The sequence below is a fragment of the Thamnophis sirtalis genome, unplaced genomic scaffold (assembly GCF_051295495.1).
Source record: "Thamnophis sirtalis isolate CommonGarterSnake01/CBP01778 unplaced genomic scaffold, rThaSir2_p1.2 scaffold_5, whole genome shotgun sequence".
In the NCBI taxonomy this organism is placed as follows: domain Eukaryota; kingdom Metazoa; phylum Chordata; class Lepidosauria; order Squamata; family Natricidae; genus Thamnophis; species Thamnophis sirtalis.
In genome coordinates, this window is record NW_028261385.1 from 109,675,079 (window position 1) to 109,692,044 (window position 16,966).

The following is a 16,966-nucleotide window of genomic DNA, read 5'->3' on the forward strand; positions in this document are numbered from 1 at the left end:
CTTTGACAAGCTTCTCTGGGCCATCATCATCTTGCTATACTGCAGTTGGATATGTGCCCATCCCTGCTGACCAGTGGTGGGATTCAAACATCTTTACTACCCATTCTGTGGATGTGGCTTGGTGGGCATGGCGTGACTTGGTGGGCGTGGGAAGGGAAGGATACTGTAAAATCTCCATTCCCATCCCACTCCAGGGGAAGGATACTGCAAAATCCCCATTCCCTCCCAATCAGCTGGGACTCGGGAGCTACCAGTTCTCCAGGACTGGTCAGAACCTGCTGAATATCACATCTGCTGCTGACCAAAGTGAAGGTGGGCTCTTAGCTGCCTAAAAGAGCACAGGAACATTCCAGTCCTCCTTGTCCTGCAGCTGCAGGAGATGGTATAGATTGGATGGCTGTACTGCATGTGTAGATTTTAACATCTCTCTTGGATTAACGTCTATCATGTTGCCTGTGAGAGTAATTCTGTAAAGAAAACCATGTTTGAATAAACAACAGGTAATAGAAAAAGAAGCCATCAGGACTGGAAGCTAAAACATAAGAATGGTTGCAGGAATTGGATATGTCTAGTTTAATGAAAAGGACAGCTAGGGATGACATGACAGCAGTGCTCCAATATCTAGCAGAGTGTCACAAAGAAGAGGTGGTCAACCAAAGCACCTGAAGGCAGAATAAGAAGCAATGGAGTGAAACTAATCGAGATAATTTTCCTTACTGTTAGAACAATTAATCATTTGAACGATTTTCTTCTAGAAAATGTGGGGGTGCTCCAACATTGGAGATTTTTAAGAAGAAATTGGACAACCATTTGTCTGAAATGGTGTAGGGCTTCTTGCTTGCGTAGGAAGTTGGACTACAAGACCTCCAAGGTCCCTTCCAATTGTTATTGTTAGATACGTTTAGTGATAACATATTGTAGAACGTTAAGCACCTACTCCTTTCCTAGAAGAATGAAATAGTTTGAGAAATATTTAAAAAGCACAATTTTCCTAGATGAGAAATGGAGAAACATGCTCTTGGAAAGCAGCCCCCACCTTTCTTAATAGCCCTTAGGACTTAAGAGATAAAGAGATTGATAGCTCAATTTAAAAGCAAACACTCTCACCCAAGATCCAGCAAAGGTAGGATTAGCCCTCAGCTGCAATAGGAATTGCTCAACGGCCCTTCATTGCATCATCCTCAGAAACTTCAACCAAACCTGGGAGCTCAGACAACCTACAGAGCCAGCTATGACCCACACATGGCCCCATGGGAATCTGACAACAGCCAATAGAAATACATGTTCTTGCATAGAAACAAGAAGTTCAAGTGCAAAGCCCAAGAGAAGGTATAAAAGCCATCCACTCTCGACTCCAGGTGTCGGCTGCCCAAGACCTCAAACCCATGCGGTTCTGCTTCATCATTAAACCATCTTTCCAATCAGCCTCCATGTTTCCAGTGTCTTCCTCCCAGCTTGGAACTGAACCAGATGGATATTTCTTTCAACAATTTCATTAACATTTATGTATAGCATTTGTTGACCTTCCTTTTATATGTAAGCAAATGAACACATTTGAAACAACATAGCCCATGTCCCCTGCTTTAATTAATTTTTCCCTGTAATCCCAAATACCAGTATTTTCTGCGCCCTGCATAGAAGGCGAAATTTTAATGTCAATCCGTTAGGAAGAAAGGAATGGACCATTACAGGCCTGCTAAAACCACAGAGTGACTGCTCCCTTCTCAGCAACTTTAGCATGTGTGGACTTAAACCAGAGATCTTCAAACTTGGCGTCTTTAAAACGTGTGGACTTCAACTCCCAGAATTCTCCAACCAGCTCTGCTGGCTGGAGAATTCTGGGAGTTGAAGTCCATATCTGTTAAAAGTTGTTGAGATGGAGAAACACTGGGATAAAGGGAGGCATTCCCGCTTTTGAATCCGAATTTATGTCAGCGCCAAAGTTTAAAGGGAGGAGACAAAGTCGCGGGTTCGATCCAATGGCGAATCCCCTCGGATATCTCTATAGATGCTAGGACATGCGCAGCTGCGAATGAGACGCGTGTCTGCAATTCCCGGAGTATCTGGGCGAGGCTTTTACGGGGAGTAGCAAGTAAAGGACGACACTTCCGGGCGCTTTGAACGGTTTGGCGGGAGGATGGCGGCGGGGGGCGGCCGCCTGCAAGAATCAAGGCCGTGGCTCTTGGAGGCCGCCACGGCCCCCTTTTCCCCCCGTGAAGAGGCCACGAGGGGTCCAGTGCTCACCCCACCTGCCGGTTTAGAGAGCTCCAGAATCCGGATTCCCGACTTACAAGGTAAGTAGATTTTGAACCCGTAAGCCAGGTGGGTTCAGTTCAGTCTCAAAGCGATGAGAAATATAAGAAATATATTTATAAGCTGAACGCCTGGGAAAAATAATGACTAGAAATGTAAGGCTTCATTGCAGGCGATGCATACTAAGCCTGAGCTGCAAATAAAGCACGCAGTGGCCAGAGATGAAATTTTGGGTTACAACATTTGCTGACTTATTAAAATGTCAAATGGTCATTGTGGTACAGGACTGCAGAAACATGTTCTGGAGCACTAGTTGCGTAAAAGAGAACTCAAAACTATTACAGATGAGAATTCTTAAATAAATCCAACAAATGATAGTTATTAATTTTTATTTAAATTTTATTTTATTAATTTTATTTTTCTTACTGTATCACACATTTTCCTGAATAGTCATAAGGCAGAAGATTTATCTTTGAAACTAATGTTTATGGCAAGTTTCTAACCATTAAATAAGATTTCTGCTCTAACTATGTTTCTCCTTAAAATGGAATTTTTTAAAAATCATTTTATGCAGTATTTCAGGAGACATATTTATGTTATCACATCTGAAAAGACACAATTCAAAATGAATTACAGTACTTAAGCCTCTAATAATTTCTGAATTCTGCTTTATCAAACTAATTCATACTTTGGAAAACATGTTGTTCTATTAGTTGATAAACAAAAGCATTTATATGATTCATTTATCTGTCAGATTTATTTTGCAACTTCGCATCCCTCTGACAACTGGTTATCATACATTCAGAATAGGCACTTTTGTCAAAACTAAAGAATATGAAGTGCCTTGTGAGTTAGGGATTGCATATTTACATGTGCATACATAGAAAAACAACAAATGTGCACAAGGATCCCATACTTTGATGCAACTGCAGTTGCTCAGAAGATACAGATGCCAGCTAGTTCACCTGTAGTGGAATCTTTGGAGAAATATTTTTTTTTCACAACAGCGTTAATCAGGATCAATGTTATAATACATTGATAAAATCACCATCAGTCAATTGCAAAAGGCACCTTTAGTTGGAACAGCTTTACATCTTGTGATGACACCCTTAACACTATCGAACAAGATCTGCCTACCCCAGGTCCTGGGAGAAACTTGATGGGTGGATAAACATGCCAAATCTAATCTATATGCTTGGTTGCCTGTGCAACCAACAAGAATATTGTTCCCCTAAAACCTCTGATATTTATTCATATTAAATATTTCAAAAAGTGCACAAGTTTCTGTGTAAAACAAATGTGGTTATCTGTATCATATCAGTAACTCACACTAATTACCAGGAAGCCTTGTCATCTAAGTACTGTTGTAATTGTCAGCTCCCGTTATTTTCTGTGGATATTTATGACTATCTTATCCAGGAAGCAAAAGTCAGTTCTTATTGATCTTGCAACTATAAATTATAATTGATTAGTTTTCAAATCACTACTACTTTTTCATATTTGTTAATCCCCTGCACTGTATGTCTCATCTACCACCATTAGCAAAGTGTTAATGTAATGCTGGATTTCCACTTAGAATCATGTCAACATGTGGATGTTCCTGATGACAATAGTGACAAACTATTGTTAGCAAACTGGGGGCTTCCCAAAACAGTCCTGGAGAAATATCATGGTTTGGGAGTAGTTCGTATGTTCCAATGGCAAGCAGAGTGCTTGATGGCTGATCAAGTATTGGAGGGAAGGAACTTGGTCTACTCAGGTAAGAACTACTAATAAAAACATTTACTGTTCCCCCCCCCCCATTTTCTACAGTTTCTTTTTATTTTTCAGGATTTAAGGGAGAACAATTTAGACTGTTTTTACTGAAATATTTAGATATTGAATTGAATAGTAGTGCACTTCCCTTTTCTGTTTTTATTATAAATTAATTTTAATGACAGTTTTTTTGGTAATGTCAAATGACATGGATTTGAATTACATTTTAATCATGGGAAAGTTGGAAAAAACATGAACAAAATGTATTTCTTAAATAATACTAATATTCTTCTAACTTTTGAATAACTCTTACAGAAAGTTTGAGGACAAGATATATGTAAATACTCTATAACATAACATTGTTGCTTGATAAATTTTCCAAGCTAGTGGCTGTGGAAAAAAATATTGTATTAGATAAAGAGAGATGCTTCAATGGACATTCATAAGGATATCAGTCCTTCAACCAAGGGAGAACAGAAAACAGAGATTCTTGTTTCATGGTATTTATTCTCTCAAAGGTGCTTTTTTTCAAAGAGAATTGGATTCTTTGTTTTTCCTTGAAGATAGCAATAGCAATAGCAGTAGACTTATATACCGCTTCATAGGCCTTTCAGGCCTCTCTAAGCGGTTTACAGAGAGTCAGCATATTGCCCCCAACAATCTGGGTCCTCATGTTTTATTTCTCATCCAAGAAGCTTCTTCAGTTCTGGGTCATTGTTGTTCTGGGTCAGAACTGAAGAAGTTTTTTGGATGAGAACAGAACGTCTTCAAAGAAAAACGAAGGCCAATTGCCTTTGGAAAAAAGCACCTTTGGGGAAACCATGACCTGGAGACTGGGAATCTCCCTAGTCGTATTTATTCATCAAACTTGCTGTCCAACTCTGGGAAGCTATAATAATATAATCTTGAAAGCTTCTTTGTTCAAAGAAAAGGACTTAGTATATCTATGTGAAATTCTATTCTGGATCCCTATATCAATTTTCCATACAAATTAATCTGCTATAATCTTTAATGAAACCACAATTATATAAGTTATGAATCAGTGTGTTCTATGAACAGTCTATAATTTAAAAGTTCTTGAATGAAAAAAAAAGTCTTCCAAGATGTTCCCTGGGTTATCTCCATTGTGTTGGAAATGTGGAAGAAAGGATGGCACATTCTACCATGTTTGGTGGTCCTGTACTGAGGCCACGAAATATTGGAAAAGGATTAAAAAATGGTTAAAAGAGGTTACCGGGGCAAACATGGAATGGAGACCCGAGAACCTTCTACTAAGCATTAAACCAGAAAACATAAGTAGTTCAATATGGCATTTGAGCCTGCATATAATTGTGGCCGCAAGAATAACCTGTGCACAATTTTGGAAATCCACTACCATACCGTCGGAAGATGCTATAATTAAAAAGATCTATGAATGTGCAGAAATGGACAGAATGACGGGTTGGCTGAGGGACAAAGGAGAAATGGAACATTATCTTAGCTGGAACCTATGGTATATGTGGGCGACAAGGAGAACAGCAGGGACTTAAAATGGGGAAAGTTAACATGGGTACTGTAATAGATCCCTGAACTTTGCAATGAGAAGATGTGGCTTAGAGACCTAACAATGAGGAAGGAAAGAAAAAGTTGGGCTGTGAATGACTGTCACCGCGGGGGGGGGGGAGGGGGGGTTGTATGTTTAAAACGGTATTTGTATCTGTATGTTTTACGCTTAAAAAAAAATGTATAACTAATGAATGCCGATACAAAAGGCTGTATATTTACTTTATATTGTTATGTTTGATTTGTCTTTCTTATGTTGTTGTATTTTTCTTTCTGTTTTTTAAAGGTAATAATGTTTAATAAAAATTATATTAAAAAAAAAAGTGTTAGCTGGGAATCTTTTTTTTTTGTAAATTGATGCCTCTTTTTCAATGGCTTTCAGCTCCTACCAGTGCAGGGAAAACACTTGTTGCTGAATTACTCATATTGAAGAGAGTTTTAGAAACACGGAAGAAAGCATTGTTCATTCTCCCTTTTATCTCTGTGGCAAAAGAGAAGAAATATTACCTACAGGTATGATTTAAAATTGCAGTGGGAATTTGTTGAGTGGCTGTGGATTGCATATTGTTCTTAAAATCTGGAACAGGGCAATGATCTTGATGTTGTGACATCAAGTAATATTGAAGCAACATAGATCACATATATTATTGGCATGATCATTTGAGGGTTAAGGAAAATAATAATTTAATGAGGTTTATTGTCTACTTACTTGCCAAAGAATGGGCAATTTATAAGTATTAACACTGAAACAAATCCATCTTAACATTCTATTAATAGGTTGTAAATCATTTTAAAATTAAATGTAGGACTGATTTTGAACACTACCTGTATATATATATGCTTCTTTCTGAAAAATAGGCTATGTTCCAAGAAGAGGGCGTGCAAGTGGAAGGTTATATAGGCAGTGTTTCTCCTTCAGTCCCTTTTTCTGTACTGGATGTTGCAGTCTGTACTATTGAGAGAGCCAACGGTCTAGTCAATAGACTCATAGATGAGAAAACTCTTGACTCTCTGGGTAAGTTGACAAATATTAATTCAAAGAAAAATAATGAGAAACAAATTGTTTACTTGGGTACATCCTTTTTTTCTGCATGATAGCCATTTCTGTAAAACATTTTGTTTACAATCAAAAGATTTGGCTTTTAAAAAAGCATACACCATATATATATATATACATATATACATATACATACATACATACATACATACATACATACATACATACATACATACATACACAAATATATACATTTTATCTTGGACCTTTCTACTTTACACACACGCACACACCATTTTTTCCTCTCACAACAAAGAGAATATATATATTCACATACATTCCCTACCCACTAGCAAAGACAAAAATATGAAAAAGAATAACGTAGAATATGTATGAATAAGGGGTAGCTAGATTGTAAAGGAGATAAAATTAAAACTTTTTGCTGAATGTTTGGCAGAAAATGATTTGGAATAAACCTGTGCATGCTGCTCTCTGTGCAGAAATGTGAAAAAGCAAGAATGTTCCATGTAAAGATTTTTTTTAACATGTGGACATATCAATATTTTATCTTCATTCAAATTATGTATAAAGATAAAGAAGATGCAACTGAACAAGTAAAGTCAATTTTTCACTTTCCAATCATATTTTCAAGAAAAAAGACATATCTTTTCCTCTGTGGAAAAAGTACCCCCTTGGATCTTATATCTAATATTGTCCCCTTTGTCATAAAAGAAATCTTAGAAAAAATTCTTATAATTATCTCCCAGTCTCTGATGAAATTTGTTCCTACTGTTTCAGAATTTTTTCATCTGTGCAACATTAAAGGTATTTCTTACAGCCACAGCCCATTTCAAATTATCCTGCAATATCTCAATGGGATTAAGATCTGGGGTTTGTCTTGGTCATTCCAGAACTTTCCATTGTAGAGTTGTGTTTTAATTATTCTTTAGTGGATTTACAGAAATATTTAAGGTTATTGTGGTGTTGGAAAGGCCTCAGTTGAGCTTCTATCTTCTGACATATCACATTATCCTCAAGTATCCTCTTGTACAATGAAGAATTCATAATGGAATCTGTGGTGGTGAATTGCTCAGGCCATGATGCAGCAGAGCAGCCTCAAACCATAACATTTCCATCACCATGTTTTACATTTGGTATCAGGTTCTTCTGGTGAAATGCTGTCTTTGGTTTTCACCAAATGTGTCTTTTTGGGCTCTGGCAAAAAAACTATCTGCCTTGTTGTCCAGAGTACATTGTTCAAAAGTCCTGGTCTTTGCCTAGGTCAGTGATGGCGAACCTATGGCACATGTGTCAGGGCACGTGAGGCGCACACGACCCCCCTGCGCTCCCCCCTACTTATGGCACTCAAGCCAAAAAAGGTTCGCCATTGCTGGCCTAGGTATTCCAAGTGAACTTTAGTGTTGCCCTGATGTTCTTTCATGACAGCAAAGATTTTGCCCCTACCATAACCACCTAGATCTACTTTCTAATAGTAGACTCAAGCATTTTAACATCAGCAGTAATGAGAGCTACCTGTAAATCACACATGAAGTTCTGTAGTTTCCAGTGCCTTTTTTTCAGTACTTTATAAATCCATTTCATCTATAATGAAATGGTAACTCTATGTCCCTCCACAACACAGAGCAAATTAAACTAAATATCTGACACTTCAATAAGACAGGTTCCTCCAAGAACCTCTCTAATAATGTTCTAATTATTTTTATCTGATGTGGTATGTCTTATTCTTATTTTAAATTACACAATGGACTACAAAATGTATACTGTGCATGATACAGTTACCAATATTGTTGAAATAGGTTTATCTTGAAAAAGTCAAATATTTAAAATGGAAAGTAGTTCATTTTTTACATGAGAATAAGATTATTTTCAAGACATCTTGTGAATTCTAGCCTATTTTTCTAGAAATTCTGCCATAGATCACAGCATAATCATTGAAGAAGGAAATATAATGGAATTTACTAGCCCCATTCCATTTTTTTTTACTTTCTATCATATGAATGGAGGAAGAATGAAGCTTCTACACAACTTCTAGCTTTTGTAAAGATGGCATTTAAAAAAAAAGAGGGTCTTCATTTTCAGTAGGATGAAAAGAACTGAAGATGGGAGAAGGAGGAGCCACGTCGCGACATTACAATGTGCGGTCTCAACAGTCTGAGACCGCCATTGACACTTTTGCCGCTGGGGGGATCCATTGAGACCTAAACCGTCCCGTAGAGACGGTGATCAAGAAGACAAAGCCTTGCTGGTCTCAGGGATATCGCAAAATCCCTGATAGACCCAAGAAAAGTGCTTCAAGCCCTCGGTGAACAGGCAGCCCCTAGGCTGATGAAGTCAGGACGCTTCGGAAGGAAGGAAGTGAAAAGAGAAAGTGAGTCCATCTGGTGAGGTAATTTTTTTATTTTGCTAAAGGCTGCCCAAAGAAATGTTTCCTTAAAGCCAAATTGATCCTTAAACAAAAGAACTGAGCGGCGAAAATAATCCTAATGGGATCGTTGTGGAAAGATTTTTTGACATTGTAACTATTCCATTCTCCCCTCTCTTCATCCCTTTTTATAGGAATAGTTGTTGTGGATGAATTGCACATGTTAGGAGATTCTCAAAGAGGATATTTATTAGAACTTCTGCTGGCAAAGATTTGTTTTTTGACTAAAAGAATAAAGAACAAGTAGGTAGCATGAAAAATCATGATTTCTTAACTGTTTAATCTTTTAAAATAAGCATATTTGGGGCTTAAGAATTTTGTTAAAATGTTAAATAATTTGCTTGGCAACCATAAACACTTTTAATGATCACTTCTAATTAGACTTATTTTGGTATGGATATCTAAATCATGGATACATCATTGTTTAGTTATACCCTTAATGTGTTTAACTTGGGTTCTGGGAAAGCTGTTAAGTATATATATTTGTTTAAGAGGAATTGTCCCTAATATATTTTATTTTATTGTTTATTATTTGAAGGATTGTTTGGCTCACTTAAAATGCCTCTTCACTTTATATAAATAAGTATTCACTAAATAACAATCCATTTTTATTTATATCTACCCCCTGAAAGAACCTGGTGATGTTCCACCCAGTCTTAATTAGGCAATCCTGTTTAGTTTGTGAGATTAGCCAGGTAGTAACACTGCTGAGGCTAATGATAAAATACTGTATATAGGTAGTCCTCATCTAGTGACCATAATCAAAACCTGCTTTCCTATTTTAACTGAGATATTTCACCTCCTTTTACCAGTAATATGGCCAGTTTAATTTTTGTGTACTTCGTCTGCTGATGTTTGTATTGCTTTGGTTGTTTATTAGAAATAAAGAGATTGGCAGAAACTGATAAGTCACCCTCCTGCTTCATTTCTAGGCTATGCAGTCCAATTACACTTTCTTCCTTTCTGTTTCTAACTTTGGCATTGTAGACTCCAGACATAAACATCTTTCTTACACCATTCCTTTGGGGGGGGTTTATGTGTCTTGAGTAATAAACAGTATATGATTGACTGAAAATGTCCAACTCCAATCTTTTCAATTTGCTGTTATTTAAAATGTCATTTTTTTCAGTTTTCACCATATCAAGTCTTTCCATCTTTTTTATGTTTCTTTCAATATGTTCCATGTTCCCACTTTAGTTCTATCTTGGAAGCTTCAGATTTTCTTTTCTTGCATGGCAACATCAGCAACTGAAGGACTTTAGCTACCTCCTAACATCATTAGTACTCCAACCTTCGCTCTTCCTCAATAGCATGTTGATTGCCATCTAACCCGAAAGGCTTATCGTCCAACTCTATATTGTTAATTGCTTTATCTTATCTACTGAAGTAGTTTTCCTAGTAAACTAGAAGTGTGGTACTGCTGCCTTTTCCCAAGCAGTATGAAATGACTTTGCCATTTTCATGAAAATGATCTGCTTCCAACATCTTTCTGTATCACTACTGCCCAATAGAGAAGGCTGCGTGCTTTAGCATACAATCTAGTATTCTTTGCAAATCCCTCCTAGGAAACCTCTGCACCGCATGAGGACCTGTGGCGGGGGAAGTATCCCTTTAGTCCAGCCTTGCTAAAAAAAATTGTTTTGTTCTCTCTTACATCAGGGTTAGGGAAAAGATGCCAAAAGAGTTGTGCTGTGGAAGTTGTGTAATGATAAAGGAAACTGCTAAACTATTAAGTAGGCTGGTAGAAAGCTTTTGGGAGAAGATTAAGACTTCAGGTTTTGTACCCTATGGTCACTCTACAAAGGGCTATCTTGGAAGATCACTCAAAAGTTGCAACCTATCCAGAACAGGCAGTTGCTTCCATGTTACACTACTGCTCCACAAGTTACATTGGTTTTCACTGGGCTTCTGAGTAAAATTCAAGGTGCTGTTTTAACTCCTTGTGATAGGAGCTAAGTTGTTTTCAGAATCAACTCTCCATGATAGTTTCTGCCCATTATGTCCAGTAGATTGGACATTGCTTCCAACCCTCTCTATTAACCAAAGCCTTTTGGAGATGGACTCAGGAAGCATTCTGTCTCTGTTATAATGTGTGTCCTCTGAGGTTTGCAGGGCCATGACCCTGGTAGCGTTTCTTAAGTCCTTGAAGACCAGATGTTTCCTTGGCATGAGTTCTGAGGTTAGGAGATTGTATCAGTATGATTCTGTATTCTTTATGGTTGAGTTGGACTTGTGCCTGAATAATATTATTTTATTAGTAATTGCTGATTTTTTTTAACACAGTGCATACCAATCAGTGTTGTAATTACAGGATAGGCAGCAATACAAATTGATAATGCTGGTATATAAATCCATCTCCACTATCCATGCTCCCCTGTCAGTAGGAAGTAATAATTGTTGATAGACACAGAGTTCATTTTGTAAAATTATTGATCATCACATCAATGTGATTTATATGTTAATCAATTCTATAAATAATTATGCAATGGGATCCGTTTTCAAAATAGGTTTGTTTATTCTTGCAGACAAAACATTGAAGAGTCTTTTTGTAACAAAATACAAATCATAGGAATGAGTGCCACTCTTCCTAACTTGGATCTTCTGGCTTCCTGGCTAAATGCAGAGTTGTACCACTCAAACTTCCGTCCAGTACCCCTTATGGAACAAGTAAAAATTGGCAACAAGATTTATGACTCTTCAAATGCAGTTGTGAGAGAAATTCAACCTTTAGTGAATATTAAGGTAATTGTCTATACTAAAAATTAGTTTGATACAATGCCACTTTTCTACCGTGTTTCTCCGAAAACAAGACAGGTCTTATTTTCTTTTGACTCCTGAAATAAGCACCTGGTCTTATTTTCAGGGAGGTCTTATTATTTTTGAGGTGCAGGAGGCGGCAAGCATAGTCGTCTCATGGCTGCTGCTGGGTTGCAATATTTTCAGGGAGAGTTTATTTTTTTTGGGGAGGGTTTATTTTAGCACATGTGCTCAAAAGCCCGATTGGGCTTATTGTCCGGGGAGGTCTTATTTTCGGGGAAACAGGGTATATAAAATTATGGCAATATTTTATGGATATAGTATATACCTATACTATTATAAAAGAAGTTCTGGTTTCATCTGAATGTTTGTCTTTAAAATTCTTTGTATGTACAAATATGTATTTGTATTCTTTTGTTTTTTTACTTTTTCACAAGTCCTACATGTATGTATGGTAAAATAACCTTGTGTTTTTTACATTTCCAATACTGACATGTATACACCTTAGATAATTTCTCTGGTGTCATATGCCAACTGCACATTATTATGTAAGCATTTTCTCTTAAATGGTGTCACAATGTGAATTTCAGTCCTTTTAACATTCTCTCCCATTCATATCTATATACTATATATACTTGTGTGATCGTCATTTCCATTGCTCCTCCTGTTAGTGGAGAAATTGGCATGAAGTGTAAACTTAATCATGATTGCTGATAGCTGTTCACTGTCAGCTTCCCAGAATCAAAGTCTCCTCCACCTGAAGAATCCCTCCAATCCCTTATGTGCTCGCACCATACTGCCACTTCCACATTACTGTGTTCTTTCTTCACCCATATTGCACTTCCCTGCATGTGCAGCACCTCTCACACACACCCATACACCCAACCCTTATCACACTCCATGTAGTCTCCAACTCAGATTGCATCATACATACACCCTTCCTGCTCTGCCACCCTGTACACCTTCCCTGTCTCACATGGCAATTCATGGACTTCCATACGGCTTCCTAACCTGTGCAGTACCTCCTACACAAGTTAGGAGAATGTGCACGGTGCAGCATTGGCCAGGAAGCATGGATAAGGAAGTGTATGTGAGGGGCTGCATGAGAAACACCAGTGAGTCAGAAAGTTTTCAGGGAGCTGCAAGCAAGGAGCATAAAGGATCACGACTTTGGGGAGTACGAGGTAGGTAAGCAAATATCTCTGAAACAATGACCCAACAACTTACAAGTTATATATTTATAACCAATATTCTTAACCATTTTATCATGCACTGTTTTTCTTCTATTTCAAATATCAGCAAATATTTATATATTCTAGCAATAATATATTCACCATTTGCAAACATAACAATTTCAAATGTTTTATGTTGTTAAATCCCTATTTTTTATCTACATTAAATCTTTTTGTTCATTTTATGTATATGAAAACCATTGACAACTAAATCCTGCTGTAGTGAACTATACTTTGACTTAATCTTAAGTTCTACATAGTCCATTATGAGCAAATCTTGATATGCTAACCATTTGTCTTTGCTCACTGTTTCTTTTCTATAAAATGCTTCTTGTGCTGAAATCAATAAAGACATTTTTGGACAGAGCCTGAGTTTATAGCAATAGCAGTTAGCAGTTAGACTTATATACCGCTCCATAGGACTTTCAGCCCTCTCTAAGCGGTTTACAGAGTCAGCATATCACCCCCCAGTCTGAGTCCTCATTTCACCCACCTCGGAAGGATGGAAGGCTGAGTCAACCTTGAGCCGGTGAGATTAGAACCGCTGAACTGCAGATAACAGTCAGTTGAAGTGGCCTGCAGTACTGCACCCTAACCACTGCGCCACCTCGGCTCTATTCTATATCTATCTATTCCATATTCTTAGTATGACATTCCTAGCATAATTTTTAAAATCAACATTTACTTTAACCTTCTTGTACATTAAAAAGCAAAACCATCCAAACCTCAGATTGTGTTCTTCTCATAATATTCTTTTACTTCTCAACAGCACTCTCTAGTCAAATATCAGGGTACAAAATACAATTTACAAATACAACTCAGGCAATCCTAATCCTCTTTCTTTTGCGCCTTGAAAAATTTCATATTTAAACCTTCCATTTTATTTTCAGAGCCCTAATACCCACTTGTCACTTTTTACAATTAGGGAGATGAGGACCACATGGTGACTCTGTGTTATGAGACAATTCAGGATGGCCATTCAGTTCTTGTATTTTGCCCAACAAAGAATTGGTGTGAGAAATTATCAGACATCATTGCCAGGGAATTCTGCAGTATTCAACAAAAGTGTAAGTCAAGAGGGATTGAAGAAGAGAAGGGATTTGGAGAGAAAGCATAAGTTTTAACACTGTTTTCCTTTCTGAAGATCTTCAAAAGATGTCAACCCTTTCACCAGTCACACTGTGCCAGGAAGGGATAGAAAAGTTGCTGATTCAGTTAAAGCGGTCTCCTTCTGGCTTGGACAGTGTGCTTCACCGGACCATCAAATGGGGAGTTGCTTTTCACCATGCAGGTACACTTTTTGTTATTATCATACTTCTCAATATGTGCATAGATAGAGTGAAATTTCAAGCATGGTTGTGATCAAGTAGAGATGGAGAAGAATGCCTTAAACACATTGAGTTTGATCTATAGGCCTTAAACTGGTGATGATTGGAAATAAAACTAGATGTAAAAAATTTCAGAAAAAATCCTGTTCAGGTAGAAGGAAATGAAATAGTAATTATGTTGAGATTATGAAGCCACTAAATTAATATAGGAAAAAATGTCGACACAAATTGTGGCTATTGTGGTCTATATAATAAAATTATAATATATAATATATAATTATGTTTTAATAATGAATAATAAAACTATGGACATAAAATAAGATGAATTGAACATAATCGGAAGATTCTTATGATTACTGTAGAATAGAATAATTGAAGGAATAGACTTATTCAAATACTACAGAAGTAATGGAAATCGAGGAAGATTTGCCTTGCATGTTAAAAATAATTCATGTTGAAGAGAAATCCAGGGAAATGACCTTATTCAAATACTACAGAAGTAATGGAAATCGAGGAAGATTTGCCTTGCATGTTAAAAATAATTCATGTTGAAGAGAAATCCAAGGAAATGACCTTGGTAGCACTGTTAAGAAGATCTGTATTAAATTAACCAGAAGAACTAATAAAAGTATCAACACTGGTGCCTTTTATTTTAATACCACCTGGTCTTCACGAGATTAACTACTACTAGATAGTTAATCATAGATTTCACGCAGGGAATCTATGTCTCAGCAGAATCACATGGGTTTTGCCATGAACACAATAAACAGTTCAGAACATTTTAAGAATTTTAAGCAAGAAGGTGCATGTAATATTGGAATTGTCAATATATTAACAGGAATTGTTGTGCATGTACTGGTATGTACCTTGAGACTATACACCTTAATTAAGTTAGAGCATTATAGTAGGAGTCCATGTAGCCAAAGTTGTTTGTAAAAGGAACAAAAAAATAGATGGCTACAAAAAAGGAGAGATAATAAAGCCACAAAAGGATATTCTAAAAGGAAAAAAATGGAGGATAGTAAAAACCAATGTGGTTAGAAAAATCATTAAGTGAATATCTACAAATTGTAAAGAATAATACATAAACAAGGAAAGAAGAGTATGTCACTAAAGAAAGTACATAGAAGTAAATCTGAAAGTATAGAAGGTATCAGAAAAGCAAAACCTTAGAATCAGTTGAAGTTAGTGAGGGATGTTAAGAACAGTACATATTTTTCAAGTAAGTTTGAAATTAAAAGCAGGAAGAAATTGGGCTTTTGACTGTAACAGTGAGCAAAGCTATTCTGTTGTGAATGTCAAGAGTTGTCATTCCTCAGGTAGGAATTATACAGAGAAGGGTCTTTTTTGGAATGATCGCATGATCAAGAGCAGGGATGCTTCCAGTCAGGCTGGGATATTTTTGTTTCCTCTACCACTATTGTTAATTCTTTTAATGTTTAATTAATACATTTAATTGTCATTTTTACCATTTTATTGTAAACTAATTGAATTTTTTTAATGAAAATGAAAACTTGTAAAGCATATTGCTCTGAAACTATTTTTCAGGTTTGACATTTGATGAACGAGACATGATTGAAGTAGCTTTCCGTCAAGGCGTCCTACGAGTTTTAATAGCAACTTCTACACTTTCTTCGGGGGTAAATCTGCCTGCACGTCGGGTAATTATCCGAACTCCTGTATTTGGTAGCAGATTGTTGGATATCTTGACATACAAACAAATGGCTGGAAGAGCTGGAAGGAAAGGAGTAGATACTATAGGTAAATGCATTTAGAGCCCTTTATCTGTTTATGTTTGTAAATAGAACAACAGTGAGTCTTATGATACTTTAAAATCCAAAACATTTCTTGTAGAATAAATTATCCAAGGATGCAATCTAAAAGATGTATCAATGATCCAGATAGTTATAGACAGATAGAATTTTTCTACAATTTTTACAATTCTATAATGGTTCAGAGACAAAAAAAAGTGAATCGTCTATAGATGAAAAAACATTTTTATTAACATATATAGATTGTTAGAAGAGTCCTTCCCTTTCCCTCGTAGAGTGAAGACCCAAAGTTGAAGGCAGAGCCTTACCAGTCATGATGTCTCCCCATAGAGGGTCCTCCTCTGAATGACTAACTCATTCACTAACTGATTCCTCTTTTGATTCTGGAATTGAATCCAGTCCTGGGAGCATGAAAGGTCTTATTTTGTCTGGGAAGGCTGGTAAAACAGTTGTATTCATTTTGGAGCATTCATATACCTTGCATTTTCCCATGAATCGGGTAGCCCTTCCATTGAATCAAATTCTGTATTCCTTTCTCCTGCCTCCAATTATTTCTTCCACTTTGAACTCCTTTTTGCCTTCAACAGTCACGGGGAGTGTGGGGGGGGGGTAGATGCTGTTGTGATATAGAAGTGCTGAGTGGCGCTTCCTTCATCAGCAAAGAATGCTGAAAACTGGGTGCATTGTCATAGACTGTGGCAATTAGAAATAAAAGGCCACAATATTGACCTGTCATAGGGCCTTAACAGGGCAAGGAAAAGGCTAAAAGTTTGGTAGGCAGCCACACATTATCTCCCTCTGCATTTGTCAGCCTCTATTGCCAATGGAAGTCTGCAAACTTTTTGAAAAAATTGTTTAGCTTGGTCTAGCTATTCTTTCAACAGTGC

General features: G+C 36.9%; 1 protein-coding gene across 1 annotated transcript in view; it reads left to right on the top strand.

The window, feature by feature from the left end:
* Positions 1-2,137: 2,137 nt before the first annotated feature.
* POLQ (DNA polymerase theta) overlaps positions 2,138-16,966 on the top strand; it is a 59,862-nt gene continuing 45,033 nt past the window's right edge. The window contains exons 1-9 of the mRNA XM_087717031.1: positions 2,138-2,294; positions 3,830-4,012; positions 5,933-6,063; positions 6,409-6,565; positions 9,125-9,233; positions 11,516-11,732; positions 13,905-14,031; positions 14,124-14,270; positions 15,856-16,068. Of these exons, the coding sequence (XP_087573157.1) occupies positions 2,138-2,294; positions 3,830-4,012; positions 5,933-6,063; positions 6,409-6,565; positions 9,125-9,233; positions 11,516-11,732; positions 13,905-14,031; positions 14,124-14,270; positions 15,856-16,068 (1,441 nt within the window). The remainder of the gene's footprint in view (positions 2,295-3,829; positions 4,013-5,932; positions 6,064-6,408; positions 6,566-9,124; positions 9,234-11,515; positions 11,733-13,904; positions 14,032-14,123; positions 14,271-15,855; positions 16,069-16,966) is intronic.